Below are 26,251 nucleotides of genomic sequence, written 5' to 3'. Positions count from 1 at the left end.
CAACCACCTTTAAAATATTATGCACTTTTAGAGGTTTAATTTCTGAAGAGTTTTTAATATGTTCTTTGTGGATTTAAACTGTCCTTTTACAGAACCTCAAACGGAATACATTCTATAAACCAAGTCAAAGAATGACTCATTTTCCACAACTGAATATGTCTATAATTAAATCAAGGTTTACTTGATGCTAACAATTTATATCAGAAATGACAAGAAAATATGAGAGATCAATTATTTTTAGCAGATTCAAAATTGAAATTACACACAAAAGATCAACTCACTTTCACAAGAAGATACACCTTTTAATCTAAATTGCTAGGGAGTTACCACATAGTATACATGATATTCACTAATTCTTATGTTCAAAATATGGTCCTGTCATTTTGTGGGGCAAAATACATCATGCTGAAACACTCACTGCACATATAAATTTTAATTTTTGGAATTTAAGAAAAATAACATATATTGATAGAAGTGTAAATTTTTAAAAGGATGTATGCATGAAGTCACTTCAGTCCTGTCTGACTCTATGCAACCCTATGGACTATAGCCAGACAGGTTCGTCTGTCTACTGGATTTTCCAAACAAGAATACTGGAGTGGGTTGCCATTTTCTTTTCCATAAAAGGAGGTAAGTAATGTATAATTATATAAATAATGTAACTATAATTCTACTAAAAAGGTAATTACAAGTAGTTATCATCAGTAATTCCATATCCTGGCCTGCATTCAGTACTGCCGGCTGTTAGAACACTGAAAGGGAAGGAGAAAACAAATGTTATACCCTCTGAAGGCAGAGTTCCAGAGAACAGCAAGGAGAGACAAGAAAGCCTTCCTCAGTGAACAATGCAAAGACACAGAGGAAAACAAAAGAATGGGAAAGACTAGAGACCTCGTCAAGAAAATTAGAGATGCCAGGGGAACGTTTCATGCAAAGATGGGCACAATAAAGGACAGAAACAGCATGAACCTAAAAGAAGCAGAAGATATTAAGAAGAGGTGGCAAGAATACACAGAAGAACTATACAAAAAAGATCTTAATGACCCAGATAACCACGAAGGTGTGACCACTCACCAATGGCCAGACACACTGGAGTGCAAAGTCAAGTGGGCCTTAGGAAGCATCATTATGAACAAAACTACTGGAGGCGATGGAATTCCAGCTGAGCTATTTCAACTCCTAAAATATGACACTGTTAAAAGTGTTGCACTCAACATGCCTGCAAATTTGGAAGACGCAGCAGTGGCCACAGGACTGAAAAAGGTCAGTTTTCATCCCAATCGCCAAGAAAGGCAATGCCAAAGAATGCTCAAACTACCACACAATTGCACTCTTCTCACATGCTAGCAAAGTGATTCTCAATACTCTCCAAGCTAGGCTTCAACAGTACATGAACCATGAACTTCCAGATGTTGAAGCTGGATTTAGGAAAGGCAGAGAAACCAGAGATTAAACCACCAACATAAGTTGGATAACAGAAAAAGCAAGAGAGTTTCAGAAAAACATCTACTTCTGCTTCATTGATGACTACACCAAAGCCTTTGACTGTGTGGGTCACAACAAACTGTGGAAAATTCTTAAAGAGATAAGAATACCAGAGCACCTTACCTGCCTCCTAAGACACCGTACGCAGGTCAAGAAGCAAGGGTTAGAATGAGACATGGGACAACAGACTGCTTCCAAATTGGGAAAGGAGTACATCAAGGCTGTATATTGTCACCCTGCTTATTTAACTTATATACAGAGTACATTATGCAAAATGCCGGGCTGGATGAAGCACAAGCTAGAATCAAGACTGCCAGGAGAAATATCAATAACCTCAGATATGCAGATGACACCACCCTTATGGCAGAAAGCAAAAAGGAACTAAAGAGCCTCTTGGTGAAAGTGAAAGAGGAGAGTGAAAAAGCTGGCTTAAAACTCAACTTTCAGAAAACTAAGATCATGGCATCCAGTCCCATCACTTCATGGCAAATAGATGGGAAAACAATAGAAACAGTGACAGATTTTATTTTCTTGGGTTCCAAAATCACTGCAGCCATGAAATTAAAAGATGCTTGCTCCTTGAAAGAAAAGCTAGTACAAACCTAGACAGCATATTAAAAAGCAGAGACATTACTTCGCCAACAAAAGTCCATCTAGTCAAAGCTGTGGTTTTTCCAGTGGTCATGTATGGATGTAAGAGCTGGACCATAAACAAGTGTGAGTGCCAAAGAATTTATGCTTTTGAACTGTGGTGTTGGAGAAGACTCTTGACAGTCCCTTGGACTGCAAGGGGATCAAACTAGTTAATTCTAAAGGAAATCAACTCTGAATATTCACTGGAAGGACTGACGCTGAAGCTGACGCTCCATTACTTCGGTCACCTGAGGGGCCATGAGAAAAGACCCTGATGCTGGGAAAGATTGAAGGCAGGAGGAGAAGGGGACGACAGAGGATGAGATGGTTGGATGGCATCACTGACTCGATAGACATAAGTTTGAACAAGCTCCCAGAGATGGTGAAGGACAGGGAAGCCTGGCATGATGCAGTCCTTGGGATTGCAAAGTGTAAGACACGACGTAGCGACTGAACAATAATAACAGCCATCTGGTGGTGTATAGAGGGCCTCATGTGGTTTTTTTTCCTCCTTTTATCTTTTTCTCAACATGAATATTTACTTCTGTTTTCTGAACCACACATTAGAATGCAATTTAGCCACTTAACAGCATTTTTTACCAGATGACCTTCTCTTCCATAACCAGAGAAGAGCTATTAAATTTAGGACTTTTAATACTGATATTATATTTTAATTAATTTATTTTACTTTAGAATATTGTATTAGTATGTATTATAATGTATGTTATTGTACAATATACAATATTGTATAATATTGTAATGTATGTATTGCCATACATTGACATGAATCAGCCATGGGTGTACATGTGTTCCCCATTCTGAACCCCCCTCCCACCTCCCTCCCCATCCCACCCCTCTGGGTCATCCCAGTGCACCAGCCCCGAGCACCCTGTCTCATGCATCAAACCTGGACTGGCGATTCGTTTCAAATACGATGATATACATGTTTCAATGCCATTCTCCCATACCATCCTACCCTCGCCCTCTCCCACAGAGTCCAAAAGACTGTTCAATACATCTGTGTATCTTTTACTGTCTCGCATATAGTGTCATTGTTACCATTTTCTAAATTCCATATATATGTGTTAGTATACTGTATTGGTGTTTTTCTTTCTGGCTTACTTCACTCTGTATAATGGGCTCCAGTTTCATCCAGCTCATTAGAACTGATTCAAATAAATTCTTTTTAATGACTGAGTAATATTCCATGGTGTATATGTACCACAGGTTTCTTATCCATTCGTCTGCTGATGGATATCTAGGTTGCCTCCATGTCCTGGCTATTATAGACAGTGCTGTGATGAACATTGGGGTGCACGTGTCTCTTTCAATTCTGGTTTCCTCGGTGTGTGTGCCCAGAAGTGGGATTGCTGGGTCATATGGCAGGTCTATTTCCAGTTTTTTAAGAAATCTCCACACTGTTCTCCATAGAGGCTGTACTAGTTTGCATTCCCACCAACAGTGTAAGAGGGTTCCCTTTTCTCCACACCCTCTCCAGCATTTATTGCTTGTAGACTTTTGGATAGCAGCCATTCTGACCGGCGTGAGATGGTACCCCATTGTGGTTTTGATTTGCATTTCTCTGGTAATGAGTGATGTTGAGCATCTTTTCATGTGTTTGTTAGCCATTTGAATGTCTTCTTTGGAGAAATGTCTGTTCAGTTCTTCGGCCCACTTTTTGATTGGGTCATTTATTTTTCTGGAGTATTTTTAGAAATTGGCCCTACGGTCCATACAGCAACACGTCACTTATCTGTGTGCACTCTCCCTAGTCCAGTCACCCCTTAAGGGCAGGACCCAATCCAGGGCAGTGTATCACATTCGGCTGTCTCCCTACTTCCCTGAACCTGAGCCCCTCAGCCTCTGGGCTCTGAGGACACTGACGGGTCTAAAGCTCCGCTTTTCCAGCACGGCTGTCAGCCGTCAGCCTGGGTCTGTGTTCTGTCCCCTCAGCATCTGAGCCCCGTCCTCTCACTGTGCCAGGCAGTCATGCCCGGAGGCCCAGGTCGTGCTGCCCCTGGATGGTGGTCACCTTGTTTACCTAGCAGGGCCTGTGCCCATTTTCCTCTGAGATGAGCTACCTCAGCTACCCTTCTTCCTCCCACAGTCAATGAACGGTAAGTGGAGATGCCTTGCTGTGGTTTTACTCTGTAGGTCTCTACACCGAGTTTAATTTCCATTACTGTATGTTCATTTTCAAACACTGCATTTGGTCCATTGATAAATTTGTTGAGTTCCACTCATTCTGCCTTCTTCCTTTAATATGCTGTTGTCCTCTGCGGTATGCTGATCTGGTCTTATTTCTTTCATCACAGTTACTGCTCCACAATCTGTGTTGATAACTCCAGTATCAGAGCCTGGCAGGTCTTTCCTGCTACTTCTGTTAGCTCTCTCACGTGTGGGGCTTTGCTTCCTTGTGTGCGTGAATATCTGACTCTGACATCGTCACTTGCGCTCCTTTGTGGGAATTCTGTGAAGCCAAGAACTAAGGCACGTTCCTCTCGTGAGGATTATACTTTTGCACCACTTACTGCAGTGCCAGTCTGAAACTTCAGTGAGACAAACCCACTCTGCTGACGTGCGTATGGCTTGCACACCTGCAAAGTGCTAGTCTGCAGCTACAATTTCTTACGACCCTGGTTCTTTCTTCTTCTTCTTGACACTAAGGTCAACTTTGCTTCCCGTTTTTTACAAGTAATACATTTAACCTTGCTTGTGGCTCACCCTCACGTGATGGTACCGTCTTCAGGAGAGGGAGGGGCTCCGCTTGGTAAGAAGCTGTTTCCTGTGAGATGCCAGCCACTCACGCAGGCTCCAGACTGTGCTGTCCAACGCAACTCCCACTGGAGACGTGTGACTTTTCAGCACCTGACATGACTACTGAGCCAAGGGAACTAAATTTCTATTATGTACTTTTAATTACTTTAAACTAAAAACTGAAGGAGTACTTTAGTAGAACTGTATTTCACCTTTAACTTACTTAAATGGTCACATTAACTTACTTAATGAAGATTTAGTGTTTGAATTAAAATGTTCCTTAAGTATAAAATACACACTAGGTATTGTAGGCTTAATATGAAGAAGGATACAACGTATGATGTAGAGAAGGCTCTAGGACACCCCTTGTTTACCTGCAAAAAAGCCAGACATAAGCCCCCAACATTCTCAGCCTTCGTGTCACGAAAGATTAGCTGAGCTATTTGTCCATACTGATCAATCAGAACAAGCCACTTGCAGATCTGACTTAAGTAACCCTTAGGTAGATTTCCCTCTTTCGCCAGGCCCCGGAAGTCTGCCCTCTTCTCAGTCAGCCAGCAGACAGCCCTTCCTGATTGAGTCCTCCTGGCTGACCTCAGGAAGAACATGCCATGATCATCCCACTCTCACAGCTGGTTCTTTCCAGCCGCGAACTGACATAGTATCTCAGATGACGTAGTATCTTAGAGAAAAGTCTGCAGAAGGATAGGTACTTGAAGTTCTGAGAAAACAGGTCCACTTGCTTTTATTAGTGATAAAAGCAAAACAGCATGGTAAATACATTTTATTTATACAGAATGTATTTTGAGGCCCTCCCTAATAATGGGCTTGTTTACTCCAGAACTTAGTATTCAACTACTCTCTAAAGTAAGTATTAAAAGTATGCACATTTTACTTTATTAATTTTCCTCTAACATTATCTTTATTCAGTATCAGTCTTACTTTTCCCTTTGTAGTTAGTATATGTAATTATAACTCTGCTTTAGCGCTTTAATTTTAAATCTGTTCAGCTTTTTGTAATTCATGTAGTTTAGCTTAACACATCAGTTTTTATTTTAGCATTGTCAGTTAAATTAAGTCATCTTAACCATTTGTCCTAGTGAAATTATATCCTAATGCTAAAATCTAAAGCCATAGATTGATGATTTTTAAGGCTGGCTATATACATTAACAAATATACTTACCCAGAATATCCCACAAAAATCAAGCTTGATTTATACAGATCATCACATTTCTAGGTGCTTTACTGTCCAAATAAGACAAGTTCACATCAAGGAAAGGTAAAATAATTAAATAGGACGGCAGAAATTAAACTTGCGATTCACAGATTTTTTAAAATGTTCATTTGGAAAGATATAATCTTGCTTCATCCCGTTCTATACTTCCCAAACATTCAATGCTCCTGCTGCGACACACTTTTTCCATAACATGCCAAATAAATTTGTCTTTATGCCTTATTAACACAGGTTCCTTCTCTGTTTGGTTCCATAACATGCCAAATAAATTTGTCTTTATGCCTTATTAACACAGGTTCCTTCTCTGTTTGGTACAGCCTCCAATGTTTTGTTTGGTCATTTAGATTCACTTGCGCTTTGGGGCCCAGTTAAAATGTTACACTGTAGGGAAAACCATTACCTCCTTTGCCTTCCCACAGCATTCTGTCTGTAATTTCATTACAGCATGCCATTTACTTTCCTATTACTATTATTTATTTTAATATCCAAATCCGTTAGTCTGTTTGCTTTCCAAAGGCAGGGACTGTGTGTATGTCTCTGATGCTGTCTCTCTTTCTGAGAACCTACACAGTGCTCTATTCTGCCAGACGACAAAGGGACACTGACCATTCATCCTCCTTCCAGACTCAAATATTTCTGTACGTTTATATTACTTTTCATAATTCTGTTTGTTTTAACTATTTTTCTCACACTAGCATATAAATTGTGCATGTATTAATGTCTATTAGATTAAATAGCAATTAATGAACATAAAAATAAGAATATAAAAATCCTTTTGTCATAATTGCATACAAAATCTAAAAATGGATTTCTAATTTGCTCAGGTGGCTCACTTAGAACTGATAAACACTGCATTATGTGAAAGGATAAATTTAAAAAATTGTTGCTTTAAGAGAACTTTATAAACATGGTATGATAGGCATTGTTTATAACTGCTAAATTATTCTTTAAGAGATCATTTTAAACACAAAAAACCTTAACTGTTTTTAGAGGACTCTTTTAATTCTCAAACATTGTAACATTTAAAAAATGCCAGACTACCTCATATATGAATGCAATATTACTTAAGAAAAAAAGTCTAAAATGTACTCAGTATTGGTTAGAGATCAATATATGTGTGTTTTAGAAAAATCACTACTTTAACATCTTTCTAGGAAGATTATCTTTACTTAGAAATAATGTTAAGTATAACACAATAAATTATAACTTTTTTGTTTCTAAATTGAAAAATTGTTCTCCAAAACTACTACTTGCAACAGGTGAACAACAAAGGTAACATCAAGTGCCTTGTGGGGTATTTCTGTTACAGTATCATCTGTCTTAGTCAAAGTGCCCACCAAAACTTCACAAGTAACAAACAGCGTTGATTTTCTTCTTGCAAGCTGAGGTTTCCTAGTCCACAGTAAAGGGACACTGCGCAATCAGTCTTTCACCACACATTCTACAACCAGCCCCACCCCACGTGTCAAATCTCATGTGATCTGCTCATTCCTCTTTCTCCACTATTAAAGTTTTTAACGTATAAAACAATGATTTTCATTTACTTATATATGAATTAGTAGGATTAACATCTCCTTTATGAGTGGCAGTACCCAGAGCATGCTTAATTGTGAATCTGGCAGGAGCCCATCATTGTTTTTATTTCCTTTCTTAAGAAACCTACCCTGACATCCCAAAGTTAATGATCCTATCTCTACACATCCTCTTCCAAGCATGCAGAGGCAATCTGACATTTAGAGATTCGGTAGAGAACAAAGACAAAATATTGGGAGAGATAAATCCATAAATCTAAAGGGTATGTTTTGTACTGCAAAGTAACATTTCAAAGCATAAATCAACTAAAATGTTTTAGAAAAATATTTAACAATTCAAAGGAGGTCACTGAAACCACTATAAATTAGACTGAAAAAGAAAAATATCAAATGGGATTCATATAAAAGTTATGGCCAAGTGTATCATTTAACTAAAGCTCACTGATCACACAAATGCATTCAGTTCAGCAATACAGGGTCATTTTAAAGCCCCTTTTACCAGTGCAACTTGATTTTGAAATCTGACCTGTTTTTCTGCTAAGGTTTCAATAATGTAAGAATCTAAGAAACAGAACTTATATTAGAGCTTCAAGATCAGAGCCCTCTCAAAAAATTACAAATCAACCCAACAGTAATTTTTCATTCTATTCTCTCTTAGCAAAAAATGACAACGCATTTCATGTATCAACCCTATTTGTGAAGTGTGTGTGGGGTGGGGGTGGGGCTGTGTACATTTCAAAGTTAAAAATCTGAACTAAAGTGTCTTTGTTGCTACCAAAGCAGACCTGGAAAATTAAGTCACATTTACTTATAACAGAAACATTTTACTATGACTTCTTCACGTTTGCTTTCCCTCAATTCTGATTTTGGCTCCTCTCTTGATCTTGTCCCTTCCTCCCAGCTTTGGTCTCGGCCCAGCTTTCCCCTGCACTCTGGACTCTGCGCTTGGTCTCCTCCTTCTCTGACTCTCAGCCTGTCCTGTCTCTAACTCTCATCCTGCTCCAGTCCTTCAAATCATCTTCCCAAACAGCCCAGGCTCTGATGAAGAGCACCAGCTGTGCAGACACGCCCAGGAAAAATACAGAGGGATAATTTCATCTCTGCCCCTTGGCATATATTCATTTATCACCAATCTATCTCCAGTCAGATCCTTCTCTGTTCACCTAGCAAAACTTTTCCCACTTTCTTTAGTTTTGTGCCCAGTGTGGCCCACATGCTTCTCAGCAAACGACTGAAATTACACCTCAAAGCAAGATGAGACAATCACAGAGAACTTCCTGCTCACCCTCACTAAGAAATTACTATCTGAGTTCATATTGTTGCCTCCTTCCTTGCAATCTAGAGAAAGAATGCTTCTACCTAAAGCATTCTCTGATGTTCTAACTACTATCTCCTCCAGAACAGGATGACATTGGCTCATCATTCATCCTTTCTCATATTTTTCTTCAACTTTTCCTGCTCCATGAATTCAACCCATCATCCCTAAAGTCTCTCCTCATTAAAAAAAAAAAAAAGATTCTCTCCTGACGCTGCACGCCTTCTCCAGTTTCCATCCAATCCCTCTCAAGCTCTATGAAGAATCTCTGGGGAAACTGTAAACTCAGTCACCGCTTTACACTCCCTTTTATTCACCGCACGTAGTTTTCGCCTCCAGCTGCCACATCGCTCCTTCCTCTTTCCGCTCCCTCCCCATAGTTCTGTCACCGGCTTCCTCACACTCTGCCCTCTGAGTTCATCCTGTAAACATCCAACTGCCCGTGAAATCTCCATCTCAAGTCAGCTAAGCAGTATCTATACTTTTTTCTTTAATCTTAGTATCTATTTTTACCTCAGCTTGGTGATACCAAAATTTACCATATTACTCAGAAACTGGAGGCCGTTCCGGAATATTCCACCTCCCCCGCCACTCTTCAGACCCGAGCAAGGAGAACTTCTCTCAACTCTGTGTTCTTTTCACTCTTAGGACCGCCCTTTGCTCCAGGCTTTCGGCATCTCTCCAGGATTACTGTCAACTGCTCCTCCTGGCACCCTCTCCCAACTGGTTTCTATGCTCTGGTCTCAGTTTCTCAAATCCATTCTCTCTCTTCTGTAATTTAAGTTACTGAAAACAAGCCAGACCACAGTTTCCACTTTCTTGTGTAAAACCACCCACTGGTTCTTTCCCAGACCTTTCTGATTTGAGTTCTAACTCGGCAACCCCATCTCCTCTTTCCTCCAACCCCCTACATCTCCACAATTAAAAACTAAACAATAATAATTGTTTTAAACTGTCTGAACACAAAACAGTACGGTCTAAGGTAACTTTGTGCGCGCTGTGTTCCTCCGCCTGGAGCAGCCGTCCCTGGACTCTCCTCTCACCTCGAGAGGCGGCCCTGCCATCCCCGTCTGAAGCCTTTCTTTCCGACCAGCCCACAGTGACCTCCAGGCAGAGCTCATCCCTTCCTCACTGGGCCATCCCGTGTTCTGTTCCTATTCCTGTTACACCACAACATTCTAGAGCTGACTCTGCTAAAACACTCCAAACTTATCTTTTTCATAATGGTAGCCCTGAATGACTTATCAAGAAATATATCTGACATACTACTTTACTCTGGAATAAAAGCATTTTGAAGGCAAAAGTAGAAAAAAGTTTTTGCATATCTTGAAAGAATAAATCTGGAATCCTTAATCAGGAAAGAATGCTATAATAGTAAAAGGAAAAAAAAATCATCTTAGCAAACAGAAGACAGAAAAAAATGACCCTCTCAAAATTCACAGAGATGAAGACCACAGGATCTCAGAGCTTTTGTCAGAATACACAGGAGACACTTACAAAGCCTGGCTCACAACTACACATTCTTAAACGTCAGCTGCTGTCGTCACTAACTTTATTATTATTTTATTAACTAAAGTGACCAGAGTTGGATGGGTGAAAAGCTGTTCTAGGTCATAGGTACTTTCGTTCTCAGTCCTAAAAATTACAGATTCTACCAAAAGTCTCTTGAATTTTTTAAAACAACAACAAAAAAGGCATTTAAGAATGATTTCTTATTATACCAGTAAGTATGGGGTAAATAATAACCACCTTTTGTTCTTCAAGGGTAACTAATTTATAATGATCCTCTCCCTACTGAAAATCATTATATCACCAAGAAGTTCTATTGAAGAGACCAATTTCTTCTTATTAACAAAGTTCCTTTGTCACCACATATGAAAACAAATGCACCAGATGCTTAAGACACCAAAATTCAAAACAAATCTTTTCTTACAGTTATAAATTCTAAGACAGGTGACACAAGCTGCTTTACCTTCAGGGGCATCTGCATCACATCTCTTCGGCGCAGAAAGGGTTGAATTGCCTCTATGGTCATTGAAAGTCATATTGCTCTAAAAAATGAAGATGTAGTTAAAATGTAAATACTTATATATTAACATATATATTTTGATTAAAAAGTGATCACATTATGAACTTTATACTGTTTTCTATTAAACCACATCTCGCTAATATTCGAAAATGTACATTTTATGTAAAATTGCAATTAGAATAAAAAGATTCATGGTAAATTTGACATTAAGGCTTTCCTGCCCTGTGTTAATCAATGGAGCTTCTGCCCAGAGAAAACAGCCCTTGGTTTTCCACTGTGGAACGAGAAGAGAATAGCGTTTATCCATGCAAAAGTGTGATCTCATTTCATCAATTCATAGAAGACTGTTTCATAACATGAACTAGAGAACTAGGTGCAAGGGCTAAGACAAGAAGATAATAAAAGGTATAAGAAATGAGAAGAATGACTGAGGTGATCTTTTAGCAATTTATTTCCCAAACTTGGGTCATCTGTGTCCCGATACTGTGATGTGTGTCTTATCTCTGATCCACTTACACTATTGATATTTCTGAATGAACTAACTACTAATTACATGTTAAAGAAAGAATGAAGGATAAAAAAGGAATGATCTGGGCAGAATGCATTAATAATGAAAGACTCCATTAAAGTAAGGCTTGAACTGGGCCCTAAAACACAGATTTGATTTGAACTATTAGAAAGCAGAGCAAGAGATATTTTAGGAAAAGGAAACTAAATAAAGGCCAAATTAGATATCATCAAAATATTTTAAACTGTTAAAATATTCAAACTAGCTCTCCGGTTACAACTAGGAATCACAGGTGGCTTTTGAAAGATAAGACCAAGGAATCAGTGTATCAGGTAAGAGGATCCCCATCAGGATAAGAGAAAGCAAATCACCCACAAATAAAACATTTATAAAGTCTCTCCTATGGGATTCATGGTACCAACGAGCAGACATTTTTTGCTCTTTGCTCACCAAAACGTTTTGGGGAGCCATATTCATAAACTTATTTAAAATATCATTTCAAAGTAAATATTATGAGTTCTAGTAAAGTGCTGAGATAAAGCTCAGCAGTTTGGCAGCATGGGATCCATTTAAGGAACAGCTGTTATGAAATTCAGTGTTGTTTTTAAAAAGAATTTGTATGAAACAAATGTAAATATGCCCAACAATGGAATGTGAAACTAGTTTTAGAAGTATTAAATTTAATTTGATGAGCTAATATTTTATGCTAGCTTTCACAAATTAGAATTTGGTTTTAGATTACTATGTTTAAAATGTCAAAATAATCACTTTTTTTTAAAGTTTGTACTTACCTCTATTAAGTAGTTTTGGCTTCCGTACATAACATACTGGGGAGCAAGACTATAAATCATGTAGCTAGTGTGAAGGACAATAAGCAGAAGTATCATGCAGAGAAACAAGAGCGCCTGGGGCCTGGTTCTACCTCTTCTGATTTTATACAACTGGAAGGAAAAACACAGTGACAATATTTCAGCAATACGTTTTACGTGAAGGCACTGAATCCTGCTCATTTGTTAGGGGGTAATGAATGCAGTTCAATCCACCAATTCTTTTTTCCAAAATAAATACTAAGATTTCTTAATCTTTCCAGATAACTATAAGAATAACAAAGACAGTCCTTTCCCTGTAAAGCTTTTAGATTCAGATTCATGTTTATTTTAAAAACTCAAGACCTAGAGAAATATATTAGTATTTTCATGGTTTGTTTCAAAGAATCTTCTAAACTTATTATGTAACAGCATCTGTTAGAAATTCAAAGAGCTAAGAACGGTGAACTATGTCTAATTCTATCTACAGGTTAAAAGAGTGAGTTTAAACTGTAAGTGTTAGTAATATATTTATAGTTTTCTAAATATTATTGCACAAGGACAGACATGTCATGTTTAAATACTCATTTCTATGAAATACTCATGATATCCTCATATTGTGTGTGTGTATATGTGTGTGTGTGCACGCATGCACGCACATGCACCCACACGCATGCTTAGTTGTGTCTGCCAGGCTCCTCAGTCCATGGGATTTCCCAGGCAAGAATACTGCAGTGGACTGCCATTTCCTCCTCCAGGGTATCTTCTTGACCCAGGGATCGAACCTGTGTGTCTTGTGTCTCCTGCATTGGTAGGCAGATTCTTTTATCAACTGCGCCATCTGGGAAACCCATCCTCATGTTATACTCAACTATAAAACTAGTTTATCATCTAGTTTATGGTAATTTATGATCATCTGACTATAGCTGTTTTCATGTGCATCCTGTATGGATGGATGGAAATTGAAATATGTGGGAGCAGATACAAGAAGCCTGGTGACAGGCCTCTCATTTCAAAGGCAGAGCACACTTTAGTGACTGAGACAGCACCTCCCTGTTTTATTACTCGATTGAATATAATAGTACAATATAGACAACAGGACTCTAATTCTGGATGGGATATGATCACCTAAAAATGCACATTTCCTGGCTTCCCTATGCCCAGTGGCGGCTGGCAGTGATGAAACATTACACATCAGAAAGAAAGCAGTCTGTGGGAGATTTCTGGGAAAGTCACGCCTTCTGTCAGCCCTTCTCCTAGCTGCCGCTTCCTCACAGAACACAGGATAAATAGAGCTGAAGGAGCCATATCTCAACCATGAGGGAGAAGTCAAGAGGAATAAATACAGAGATATTAGACTTGATGTTTTTGAGTTACTGAAGCAATGCTAGATTTAAAAAATTTTCCACAGCAGGAAGTCTTTCATTAGTTCAAGCCACTAGTTAATTGCATTTTACACACAGCTGGAAGTATGAAGTGATATATCTCATTTTAATACCAAAATAAGAAGAAAATAACCCTCTCTCCAATGGCACAGGAATCTTTCACTCCCGGTGGCAGGGCCATCAGGAACTATAGTGTATCCAGTTGTGCTGCAATGCAGTTGTGCTACAGCCAAAATAACAGAACTTCTAAACCACGGCTTCTCAGCCTCAGCACCACCGACATTTGGGCTGGATAAGTAAGTCTTTGTTGCGGGGCTGCCTGTGCAATACAGGACGCTGACCCGATTCCCTGGTCTCCACCCAGCAGTGGACGCCAGCAGTGCTTCCTAGTTGTGACAACTGGAAACATCTGCAGACCTTGCCAAATACACCAGGAGGGCAAAACTGCCCCATTTAAGAACTGCTGCTTGAGACAAAGGGGCTTCCCAGGTGACTCAGCAGTAAAGAATCCACCTGCCAGTGCAGGAGTTGCAGGTTCGATCCTTGGGTCAGGAAGATCCCCTGAAAGAGGATTGGCAACCCACTCCAGTACTCATGCTGGGATAATCCCACGGAAGGAGGAGACTTGCGGGCTACAGTACCTGAAGTTACAAAGAGCTGAACACAACTGAGCATGCACACTCTGGACAAAGAGCACTTTTATGTTAACATGAAGTGAAAAGGCTATGACTTCCACCATTTTGGTATCAAGATATTTATAACTTCTGTATTATAAACCTAAGATAATTTGCAATAATGGAGGTTATATACAAAATGATAGAAAAAATTGAAAAATATTATAACATATACTCACTCTAATCCAAAAGAACCATATGCCAATATTTCGAATCCCCGCCATTGAAGTAAAAATAAAGTACATCATAATGATTGTTATAAGAATATAATCAAGAGGGAACACCTGAAAAAAATAAAAGTATACTTAATACACAAACAAGAAGGGCTCCAGGAGTCATGCATTGAATACAATTGAGTGAAACTTCATTATTCATATTTGGCATTGTTTAAAATATCAACCCTGATCAGGCTACTATGATAATACAAATAAATAAATAAATAACCTCTAAGAAGCAAACTACCAAACTACTACCAAATTGTTCAATATTATTACCCTAACAAAAACCCTATAATAAACTAAAAACTACATTTATATATGGAATAAAAGACTTTATTAAAAGGTAAAATCAGAAAATGCTTGAAAAAGTTCACCTTAAGTTTAAATGTATCCCCAATTCAAATAATATATAACTTAAAGATTCAGTAATACACCAATACAATAATTTTTAGAACAACATATCAACGTAGAAGTTATATGTAAATAAAAAGCCAAATCAACAGAGAGCCCAAGCATATATTGCCAACCATTAACAGGTTTGTCAACATAATAATTTGACAGTGTGTTTGCTAAAGTATAAAATGATTTTTTTTTTTTTTTACTTACAGTTTGTAGTAAAGGCAAAAGCATATTCAGTGGGTTACTCAGGTTAGCTCCAAAAATTATGAAACCAGAATCTATTCCAGCTGAATGAAGAGCTTTATCCAAGCTATAACAAAGTATATAGTGAATTTACATATTATACCATCACATTTTCAGTTAATTCAGAAAGAATAACATCACAACTTAAGCACGTACATTCAACTGAGTCCAAGAAAACCATGAATAACAAATCAAACATCACTTAAATATCTTACAGATATTGTTCAATTGATATAAACCAAAGAATACTGTCTATTATTGGGCCTTTTTAGTCATTCTTTGAGTTAATGCTGTAGAACAGTTCAAGTGAAATAGCTACTTAAGATGAATAGGCTACATTAATGGAATTCGGCATGGGAAATGTATAGTATCACAGGAAATGTGTAAGTGCTTTAGAAAATGTGTCTACTGTACTTACTTTGACAGGAAGAGAGAAATTACAAACAGCAATGCAACAAAGATGAAAAATATTCCCCAAATGATCTAAAAGCAAAAAAAAAAAATCATTAAAATATACTTCTAAAAGTTGATATTAAAAGTACAAAAACCATTATGCTCCATATGAGTCGGTACCATGTAAAAATGATCTGAAAAATGACCTAAAAATACATTTTAGTCTATAATCCTAGGCATATGTCACTAAATTTTCATTATGAGAGTATCTGAGAACAAATACACAGAGGAGAAAAAGCATTTAAAGTCTTCATTGGCAAGTAAACAAATGACTCTTTGCTAGGTCAAATAAAAGTTCATATTGACTTATATTCAAATACAAGAAGTTAACTGAAAACTATATTAAGACTAGTACACATAGACAGAAAACCAAAGCCAAGAAACTCATCAGGTTATATTAACCTGTTGTTAAAATAGAGAACTTGTAACATTTTCTCACAGAAGTAATGAGATATACAGTTGACTCTTGGACAACCCTCTACATAGTCAAAAACCTGTGTAGAGCTCATTGTCAGCCCTCTGCACACGCAGTCCCTCCATATCCACACAGTCCCCCAACTGTGGATGACAGAGTGCCGTATCACGGGCTACAGAAAAGTATCCCTGTGTAAGTGGACCTGAGCAATTCAAACCACGTTGTTCATGGGTCAACAGCTTATATCTTATAAATAAATTATACCACAGCTTTAGAAAAGTCTATATTGCTGGTAATATTTTTGAAATAGAGTATAACAGCACTGAGGAAAATGTCACTAACTCTTTGGAAAAATATGCTAAGTACTGTAATCGATGGAATATACTTCCTCATACTCTAAGTATGAACTTGACAGTGTGAATGGATATGTATGAGACATGAAGAATATGTATGAGCTGTATACAAAGAAAACAATGATTGGAACTGTGTCCCTAAGGAATAAAATTACAGAATAAAAATGATGAAATCTATGTTTGGGACTCTCAAGATTCCCTTGGACTGCAAGGAGATCCAACCAGTCCATCTTAAAGGAAATCAGTCCTGAATATTCACTGGAAGGACTGATGTTGAAGCTGAAACTCCAATACTTTGGCCATGTGATAGGAAGAACCGACTTATTGGAAAAGACCCTGATGCTGGGAAAGATTGAAGGCAGGAGGAAAAGGATGAGGATGAGATGGTTGGATGGCATCACCGACTCAATGGACATGAGTTTGAGTAAGCTCCGGGAGTTGGTGATAGACAGGGAGGCCTGGCGTGCTGCAGTCCATGGGGTCACAAAGAGTTGGACACGACTGACAGACTGAACTGAACTGAACTGTTTTGGTTTTTCCTTTGCCTGGAATTGACAGAAATAGATGGAAAACATTATGAATGTTAGGGAGATTTTTCATCTTATTTCACATGATCATTGAAGAATATTTTACAATTCTGATATGATAAAAGAAAAGTAGAATAACAACACATTATCCTACCCAGCATAGAAAGATAAATCTGGAAATAAATCTTAGGGTTGTGTTCTAGGGAATTCTTTGGTTCTGACAGAGTACCTTTAGAGCTTACTGGAAGCAGCTTGGCAAGAAGACCAAAAAGGCTATAGCCATCACTCAAAATATGCTGCATATATCCATTTTATATACTGGGATTTCACATGAGCATTTATTCTAAAATGTTTCATTGTAAGTTTGAAGTGACTCCTTTATAGTAACAGAAGATTACTAGTAGCAGAAATAAAGGAGCATACACAATCTTTTTCTACCAGGTTTGAGCACTGTATTTGATACCCAGGAGAACTGAAGCCAACATCCATACACTGAGGAAACATACTGTTTCTCAGCAGCCTGTTGATAGCAAATAGCTTGTAGCAGGGGGTAGTACTAGCACCAACTGCCAACGAGCAGCAAAGCAACAGACAGAGAGCAGGAGAAATCAGCATGCCCTGCCTGGATGCCCACTGTGGAGAAGGGAAAGAGAAGAAAACCCTTCACTACATTCCCAAGCAGTTGAGATGAATGAGTCAGAGTTAAGACTGTTTAACCATAGCTACTTAACAAAACAAAGAAAAATATTGAAAAGATAAATGTTTTATAAAGACCAAGGAAACTATATATATTTAAATATAAGGACTTAAGTTAGTAGTACTTACAGGATCAAGTCAGTGGTGACCACCTTGGGTTGACCTAAATGCTACATATTCCACACTAGCTATGATATCAATTTTGAAAAAACAATTAAGCCAGAGAGATGACACCAGTAAAAGTAACAGAGTAGGAATCTCTGAAAACCCTTTCCTCTTAAAAAGCAATTTAAAAACCGGCATAAATTGTCAGAATCAACTTTTTCAACACTGAAAATGAACCAGAAGCATTCAAAAATCCAGGAGCTTTATTTAAGGAAAACAGCTGACTCTCAGTAATGGCACAGAACACTGGCGTTCAGATTTGCTCCAGTACCAACCCTTCCTCTCTGTAAGCTGGGCAGTCACCTGAGCAAGCAGAAGCGGCTGGGGCACTTTCAGTCTCCTTCCCAGAGAACTGCCGTTACCTGGTCTGCCTGGTAGGTACATGGAAGATCCCACTTGCAAGACTGTGTCTGGCCTCAAATGGAGCTCATACAGTGCAAGAATTCCTTTTTCCCAGGAAGCACTGAACTTCATGGCCATAAGAGCTAGTCAGTATCAGGCAAAAAATAAACTAACCAAAGATTAAAATGGAAACGTAAGGAATGAGATGTCCACAGGGGCTCTGAAAAGTTACTAAATATTCCCAGGAATGAAGAAGGCCCTGTACATGCTCAGAAAGATAGGAGAGACCTAAGTGCTAACTCTGGTCGACCCTGAGGTTCTGTCTGCACGAGCAGGAAGTGTGGGCTAAGGTAGCGGTGTAAGTGCATCCCCAGAGTGCTGAAGTCACGCCTGCACTCACATATGGCCCCTCAGCAGGACTGGGAGACTTACGGATTCTAGGTGTTCAAGAAAATCTGTGTCAATAATTAACTAAACCAACCAGGCAGAGACTCCAGTAACTGCAACAACAAAGAAGACAGACTTCACAGCATGCACAAGTCACTACACAAACAATGAAAGGTAATAACAGCAGATCTGGGGAGAATCTAATCTCCAGAGCTGCTGCATCGTGCGACTTAAAATCGCCCAGATTTTAACTAAAAACAATAAACAGAAGAGACATGCAAAGCAGCAAGAGAGTATGGCTAATACAGAGAAGGAAAAATAATCAATAGGCACTGTACTTGAGGAAGTCCTTGAGGACGTTGAACTTACAAGACAAAAACTTTAAAGCCACTATTTCAAATATGTGTGGCTCAGATCATGAACTCCTTATTGCCAAATTCAGACTTACATTAAAGAAAGTAGGGAAAACCACTAGACTATTCAGGTATGACCTAAATCAAATCCCTAACGTTTATATAGTGGAAGTGACAAATAGATTTAAGGTACTAGATCTGACAGAGTGCCTGATGAACTATGGATGAGGGTTCATGACATTGTACAGAGACAGGGAGCAAGACCATCACTAAGAAAAAGAAATGCAAAAAAGCAAAATGGCTGTCTGAAGAGGTCTTACACATAGCTGTGAAAAGAAGAGAAGCAAAAAGCAAAGGAGAAAAGAAAGATATACCCATTTGAATGCAGAGTTCCAAAGAATATCAAGGAGAGATAAGAAAGCCTTCCTCAGTGATCAATGCAAAGAAACAGAGGGAAACAACAGAATGGAAAAGACTAGAGATCTCTTCAAGAAAATTAGAGATACCAAGGGAACATTTCATGCAAAGGTGAGCTCAATAAAGGACAGAAATGGTAGGGACCTAACAGAAGCAGAAGATATTAAGAAGAGGTAGCAAGAATACACAGAAGAACTGTACAAAAAAAAGATCTTCACGACCCAGATAATCATGATGGTGTGATCACTCACGTAGAGCCAGACATCCTGGAATGTGAAGTCAAGTGAGCCTTAGGAAGCTTCACTATGAACAAAGCTAGTAGAGGTGATGGAATTCCAGTTGAGCTATGTCAAATGCTAAAAGATAATGCTGTGAAAATACTGCACTCAATATGCCAGCAAATTTGGAAAACTCAGCAGTTCCACGGGACTGGAAAAGGTCAGTTTTCATTCCAATCCCAAAGAAAGGCAATGCCAAAGAATGCTCAAACTACTGCACAATTGCACTCATCTCACACGCTAGTGGAGAAGCCATGGCAACCCACTCCAGTTCTCTTGCCTCAAAAATCACATGGACAGAGGAACCTGGTGGGCTGCAGTCCATGGGGTCGCTAGGAGTCGGACACAACTGAGCGACTTCACTTTCACTTTTCACTTTCATGCATTGGAGAAGAAATGGCAACCCACTCCAGTATTCTTGCCTGGAGAATCCCAGGGACGGTGGAGCCTGGTGGGCTGTCGTCTATGGGGTCGCACAGAGTCGGACACAACTGAAGCGACTTGGCAGCAGCACACACTAGTAAAGTAATGCTCAAAATTCACCAAGCCAGGTTTCAACAATATGTGAACCATGAACTTCCAGATGTTCAAGCTGGTTTTCAAAAAGGCAGAGGAACCAGAGATCAAATTGCCAACATCCACTGGATCATTGAAAAAGCAAGAGAGTTCCAGAAAAACACCTATTTCTGCTTTATTGACTATGCCAAAGCCTTTGACTGTGTGGATCACAATAACTGTGGCAAATTCTGAAAGAGATGGGAATACCAGACCACCTGACCTGCCTCTTGAGAAATCTCTTTGTAGGTCAAGGAGCAACAGTTACAACTGGACATGTAACAACAGACTGGTTCCAAATAGGAAAAGGAGTACATCAAGCCTGTATATTGTCACCCTGCTTATTTAACTTATATGCAGAGTACAACATGAGAAACGCTGGGCTGGGTGAAGCACAAGCTGGAAACAAGATTGCCGGGAGAATATCAATAACCTCAGATGTACAGATGACACCACCCTTATGGCAGAAAGTGAAGAGGAACTAAAAAGCCTCTTGATGAACGTGAAAGAGGAGAGTCAAAATGGTGGCTTAAAGCTCAACATTCAGAAGACTAAGATCATGGCATCTGGTCCCATCACTTCATGGCAAATTAATGGGGAAACAATGGAAACAGTGGCAGACTTTATTTTTGGGGTCTCCAAAATCACTGCAGATAGTGACTGCAGCCATGAACTTAAAAGAAACTTACTCCCTGGAAGAAAAGTTATGAGCAACCTAGACAGCATATTCAAGAGCAGAGACATAAAAAAAAGCAGAGACATTACTTAACTAACAAAGGTCCGTCTTCTCAAGGCTATGGTTTTTCCAGTAGTCATGTATGGATATGAGAGTTGGACTATAAAGAAAGCTGAGAGCCGGAAAATTGATGAACTGTAGTACTGGAGAAAACTCTTGAGAGTCCCTTGGACAGCAAGGAGATCCAACCAGTCCATCCTAAAGGAAATCAGTCCTGAATATTTATTGGAAGGACTGATGTTGAAGCTGAAACTCCAAAACTCTGGCCACCTGATGCGAAGAACTGACTTATTTGAAAAGACCCTGATGATGGGAAAGAGCGAAGGTAGGAGGAGAAGGGGACGACAGAGGATGAGATGGTTGGATGGCATCACCAACTCAATGGACATGAGTTTGAGTAAACTCTGGGAGTTGGTGATGGACAGAGAGGCCTGGCGTGCTGCAATTCATGGGGTTGCAAAGAGTCGGACACAACTGAGTGACTGAACTGAACTGGAAGAACTAAAGAAAAGCGTTTCTTAAGAACTAAAACAAATCGAAAACAATGTCTCACTGAATACAGAATATCAACAAAGAGACAGAATTTCTCAAGATGAAAAATGCAGTAATTGAAACAAATAGCTCACTAGAAAACAAAATGAAACGTTCAGCAGATTTGACTGGTCAGGAGAAAAGAATCATTGAACTTCAAGATTAATCAACTGAGATGATCAAGTCTGAGGAACAAGATAAAGCTCCTTGAGGGTAAGAGCTGAGACCTTCGCCTCTTTGCTGGCTATCGGCTGGGAGCCTCTCAGTCCCCGAGGCTGTGTGCGTCCCTCTTCACATGCCCTCCATCCTCAGTCAGTAACGGCAGCTCAGTTCTGAGTGTCTCTCTCTCACACTTGACTACACCTTTCCGACTCTAGCCATGGAAGCTTCTCTGTCTTCATTTATCCAACTGTGCTGGGTCTTCGTGGCAGCACTCGGATCTTTGATCTTGGGTGGGGCATGTGAAATCTTCAGCTGTGGCATGTGGGAGCCAGCTCCCTGACTAGTTATCAAATCTGCACCACCTGCATTGGGAGCACAGAGTCTTAACCACTGGACCAGAGGGAAGTGCCATTCATATTGACTGTTATGACCAACACATTTAGTTTAGAAAATATCTTGTTTGATAACAATGTATGTATTTCCTGCGTTTCTTTCTCCAGCTAATATGAATTCCTTGCTCCTGGATTTTTAGTCCTTTTGTGTTAAGAAAGTTTATATTTTTGTTCGTGTACTTGAATTTTCAAGTGCTCCTAGCCCCCATGTTCTTATTCACGCCTTTACGAAACAATGTTTTGGTTCTTATCTGTTCAACTCCCACCTACTGCCTACACAGTAATCTATGAGAAATTCTATTTTCTTTCTCTCCCTTAATTATTCCTATTCCTCAGCTCATATGTTTGTGCTTCACTCTCTGCCGCAGCCCACACCTTCTCTTCACACAATACTAAATGTTCACCATGGTCCTTTTGCTGATGTTTACCTTCACACCTCTTAATAGGCCAGAACCTGGCAACTGGGGATTTCTCAACAAGAGCTCAGGGGTACAGAATCCCCTGAGTTCTTTCCTTGGTTCTGCCAATTAAAACTGGGCACTTGCCATCAGTCTCTGCAAGGACTAAGTCACAAACCACTGCAGCTGCCTACCTTCAACACCCCCTGAGAAGGCTTTGGGTGGAGATCAGGAGTGAGGCACTCTGTGACCCAGGAAAACGGGCAGAACAGGCCTTCAGGGAGTTAGGTATTTTCAGGAGACACTGTATGAGCCTGACTCCTGCATCTCTTCAGTCAGTTCAGTTCAGTCGCTCAGTTGTGTCCGACTCTTTGCGACCCCATGAATCACAGCACGCCAGGCCTCCCTGTCCATAAACTCATGTCCATCGAGTCGGTGATGCCATCCAGCCATCTCATCCTCTGTCGTCCCCTCCTCCTCCTGCCCCCAATCCCTCCCAGCATCAGGGTCTTTTCCAATGAGTCATATCCAGCACTAAAATCATTAATGTTGACTTCTGCTCCTCATGACTAGCAATAACCTTCTGCCAACATGTGTGCCTGCCTGCGTGCACCCCTTCACTAAAATCATAGATAACACTGACTTCTCCTCACCTCTTCTGAGCAGTTCCTCAGAGCTACCTGAGGAGCTGTCTCCGAGACTGGTCTTCATTTTGCCCCCAGTAACACTTAGCTCACAGCTCTCACATTGTGCGTTTTTTTCAGTTGACAGTTCATACATTTTCATTGAAATTCTTTTTTTTAATGTTCTTCCATTCCTGCCTAGCTTTGTATGTTTCTTGAGAAGTCTAAGTCTAATAATGTTGCCCTTATGAGCTGATCATTTTGCTTGGAAATCTTGAGGATTTTCTTTACATTTGAAGTCAGTTTTAACAGGAAATTACACACAAATTTTTCTGGGTACAAATTGGCTATTTCCTGTCTATTCATGAAATAGAATATTCATGACATGTGGATTCATGTCTATTTATTTTAGGGTTTTTGGGGGGTGAGGTATTATACCTTTAAATAGTCTGCTAATTTGTTTTGTTTCGCCACTGTATGGAAACCACTACACAGATGTAGTTTTTCTTTCTCTTCCATTTCAACACTCGTTTCCTGATTCTTTTTACTTCATCTTATTTTCCTTCTCTTGGTTATCCTTCTGCCTTTCTTCAAACACTCCCTCTTACTAAATTTTATTTGATCCTATTCTTTTTTGGACACACCATATATTTGTTTTCATTTCTAAAGCTAAGTGTATTTTCCTCCCATTTTCCCCTGAGTTCAACTCCATTTCCATCTCATTTTTTTGCCATTTCTGTTTTCTTGCTTTTTAAATAGTGGCAAAATACAAACATAAAATTTACCATCTCAAACATTTTTAAGTGTGCCGTTTAGCTGTGTTAAATTCACTCACACTGTTCTGCAACCTATCTCCAGAACTCTTTCCATTTTGCAAAACTGGAACTCTGTACCCGTTAAACAACTCCCTAGACCTCCTGCCCCACAACCCCTGGAGAACCACCAGGGTTCTCCAGCTACCTCTTAAAAGATGAATTATACAGTATTTGTCTTTTGGTGACTGGCTTATTTCACCTAAGATGGGGGGTTTAAGATCAATCATAGGCTCATCTCCAAATTTCCTCTTCTCTCTACCAGAATTTTCCCAGATTGTCTGTTTAACACAGAGTTTTGTAGTAGAGCTAGAGAGAAAACTTGCTGGATTTGGGAGGTCTTTTATTGTTGCTTTTATTTACAAGTAGTTGATTCTCATTTGCAGATTTTGCATTTACAAACCTACTGCCCACTGAAACCTTTATGGCCTTAAAATCAACACAGACGGCTCTCGGCGGTCCTTTGAAGACACGCTGTGCATGTGCGCTCAGTCTCTCAGCTGTGTCCGACTCTTTGTGCCCATGGACAGCAGCCCACCAGACTACTTCTGTCCATTGAATTTTTCAGGCAAGAATGTTGGAGTGAGTTGCCATTTCTTACTCCAGGGGATCTTCCTGACAGGGACTGAACCTGCATCTTCTGCGTTGGCAGGCAGATACTTTACCACTGAGCCACCTGGGAAGTCCTTGCAGATACATGCAAATAGGTAATAAGTCCCTGATGCTCACATTCCCAGCTGAGGCTGAACCAGGCAATACTCTGCATTCTTGTTTCAGCTCTCTTACTATAAACAAGTATCCTGTACGGGGACTATTTACTGCTTCATTCTTTGCATTTTTGTACTTTCTGTCTTTCTGTACTTTCTGGCAATTTTGTTGTTTAAAATAGCCCCCAAGCATACTGCTGAAGTGCTGTCTAGTTCCTAAGACTAAGAATTTATTCAGTTCTCCTGGGTTTCTTCAGTGTATGCATGTTATCAAATTTTTGTGTGAAATTCTCCTGTTAACCTGTGTCATGTCAATTTAATTCTTAGACCAGAGAGAAGAATCGAAAAGGATAGAAAAAAATTTCTTTCTCCCCCACAACAAAACATTGCTGAAAGAAATTTAATGAGACATAAACAAATGTAAAGTTGGCCCATACTTATGGTTTAATATGACTTAATACACTAAAAATGACAATACTACTGAAAGTATTCTACAGATACAATTCAATCCCTACCAAAATCACAATGACTTTTTTTTTTTTTTTGCAGAAACAGAAAAACCCATCCCAAAATTCATATGGAATTTCAAGGAACCCTAAATAGTCAAAGCAATCTTGAAAAAGAACAACAAAGTTACAGGACTCATGCTTCCCTATTTCAAAATTTACTACAAAGCCACAGCAACCAGAACAGTACGGTACTGGCTAGAGACAGACAGCCAACGGAAAAGGCTCCAGAGATGAATGCTCACACATGTGCTCAGATGATCTCTGACAGGGGACCAAGGTCACTGAATGGGGAAAGAGCAGTCTCTTAAAAGCATAATGCTGGGAAGAAGACAAACTCGTGCAAAAAGATGAAATCAGACTGTTACCCTTCACCATATACAAATACCTCAAAATAGATCAAAGATCTAAATGTAAGAGCTAAAACTATTAAACTCTAAGGAAAAAAAATCTTCATGGCATTGGATCTGGTAATTATTTTTTGGATATGACACAGAAACACAGGTAACAAAAGAAAAAAATGCATTGGACATCATCAAAATTAAAAATCTGTGTATCAAAAGACACTATCAACAGAGTGAAAACACAAGCCAAGAATAGGAGAATATTTACAAATCATGTATCTGATAAGAAGTATTCAGAATATTAAAAATGAAACTTGAATAAGCATTTCTCCGAAGTAAACATACAGAGCCAACAGTCTAATGAGAAGATGCTCAATGTCACTAATCAAATGAAATGCAAATGAAAAGCATAATGAGATATCACTTCACAAGCATAAGGTTGGCTATTATCAAAACAAAGGAAAATAAGTGTTGACAATGATATGGATAAACTAGAACCCTTGTGTATTGCTCATGGGCATGTAAAATGGTATAGTCACCGGAAAATAGTAGGTTCTTCAAAAAGCTATACCAGAACTGATCAAGAGCTAGCAATTCCATTTCAATATATATACTCAAAAGAACTGAAAGCAGGGACTCAAACAGGTATTTGTACACCAATTACCTTGGAAGCACTATTCACAATAGCCAAAAGTTGGAAAAAACTCAATGTCCACCAACTGATGGATGGAAAAACAAAATTAATATTATTCAACCTTAAAAAGGAATAAAATTTCAACACATCAAAAACATGAATGAACTCTGAAGAAATTATGTGAAGTCAAATAAACCAGACATAAAAAGATATATAATTCACTTATATAAGGTACCTACAATAGGA

The 26,251-nt window shown here is 39.1% G+C and overlaps 1 protein-coding gene across 1 annotated transcript in view; it reads right to left on the bottom strand.

The window, feature by feature from the left end:
* LMBRD1 (LMBR1 domain containing 1) overlaps window positions 1–26,251 on the bottom strand; it is a 131,919-nt gene that overhangs the window by 15,506 nt on the left and 90,162 nt on the right. The window contains exons 10-14 of the mRNA XM_043439153.1: window positions 15,638–15,702; window positions 15,184–15,286; window positions 14,539–14,643; window positions 12,286–12,435; window positions 10,930–11,008 (exon numbers count right to left, since the gene is read on the bottom strand). Coding sequence (XP_043295088.1) covers window positions 10,930–11,008; window positions 12,286–12,435; window positions 14,539–14,643; window positions 15,184–15,286; window positions 15,638–15,702 — 502 coding nt within the window. The remainder of the gene's footprint in view (window positions 1–10,929; window positions 11,009–12,285; window positions 12,436–14,538; window positions 14,644–15,183; window positions 15,287–15,637; window positions 15,703–26,251) is intronic.

The sequence above is a fragment of the Cervus canadensis genome, chromosome 20 (assembly GCF_019320065.1).
Source record: "Cervus canadensis isolate Bull #8, Minnesota chromosome 20, ASM1932006v1, whole genome shotgun sequence".
Taxonomy (NCBI): Eukaryota; Metazoa; Chordata; class Mammalia; order Artiodactyla; family Cervidae; genus Cervus; species Cervus canadensis.
This window is presented reverse-complemented; position numbering and strand designations above follow the sequence as displayed.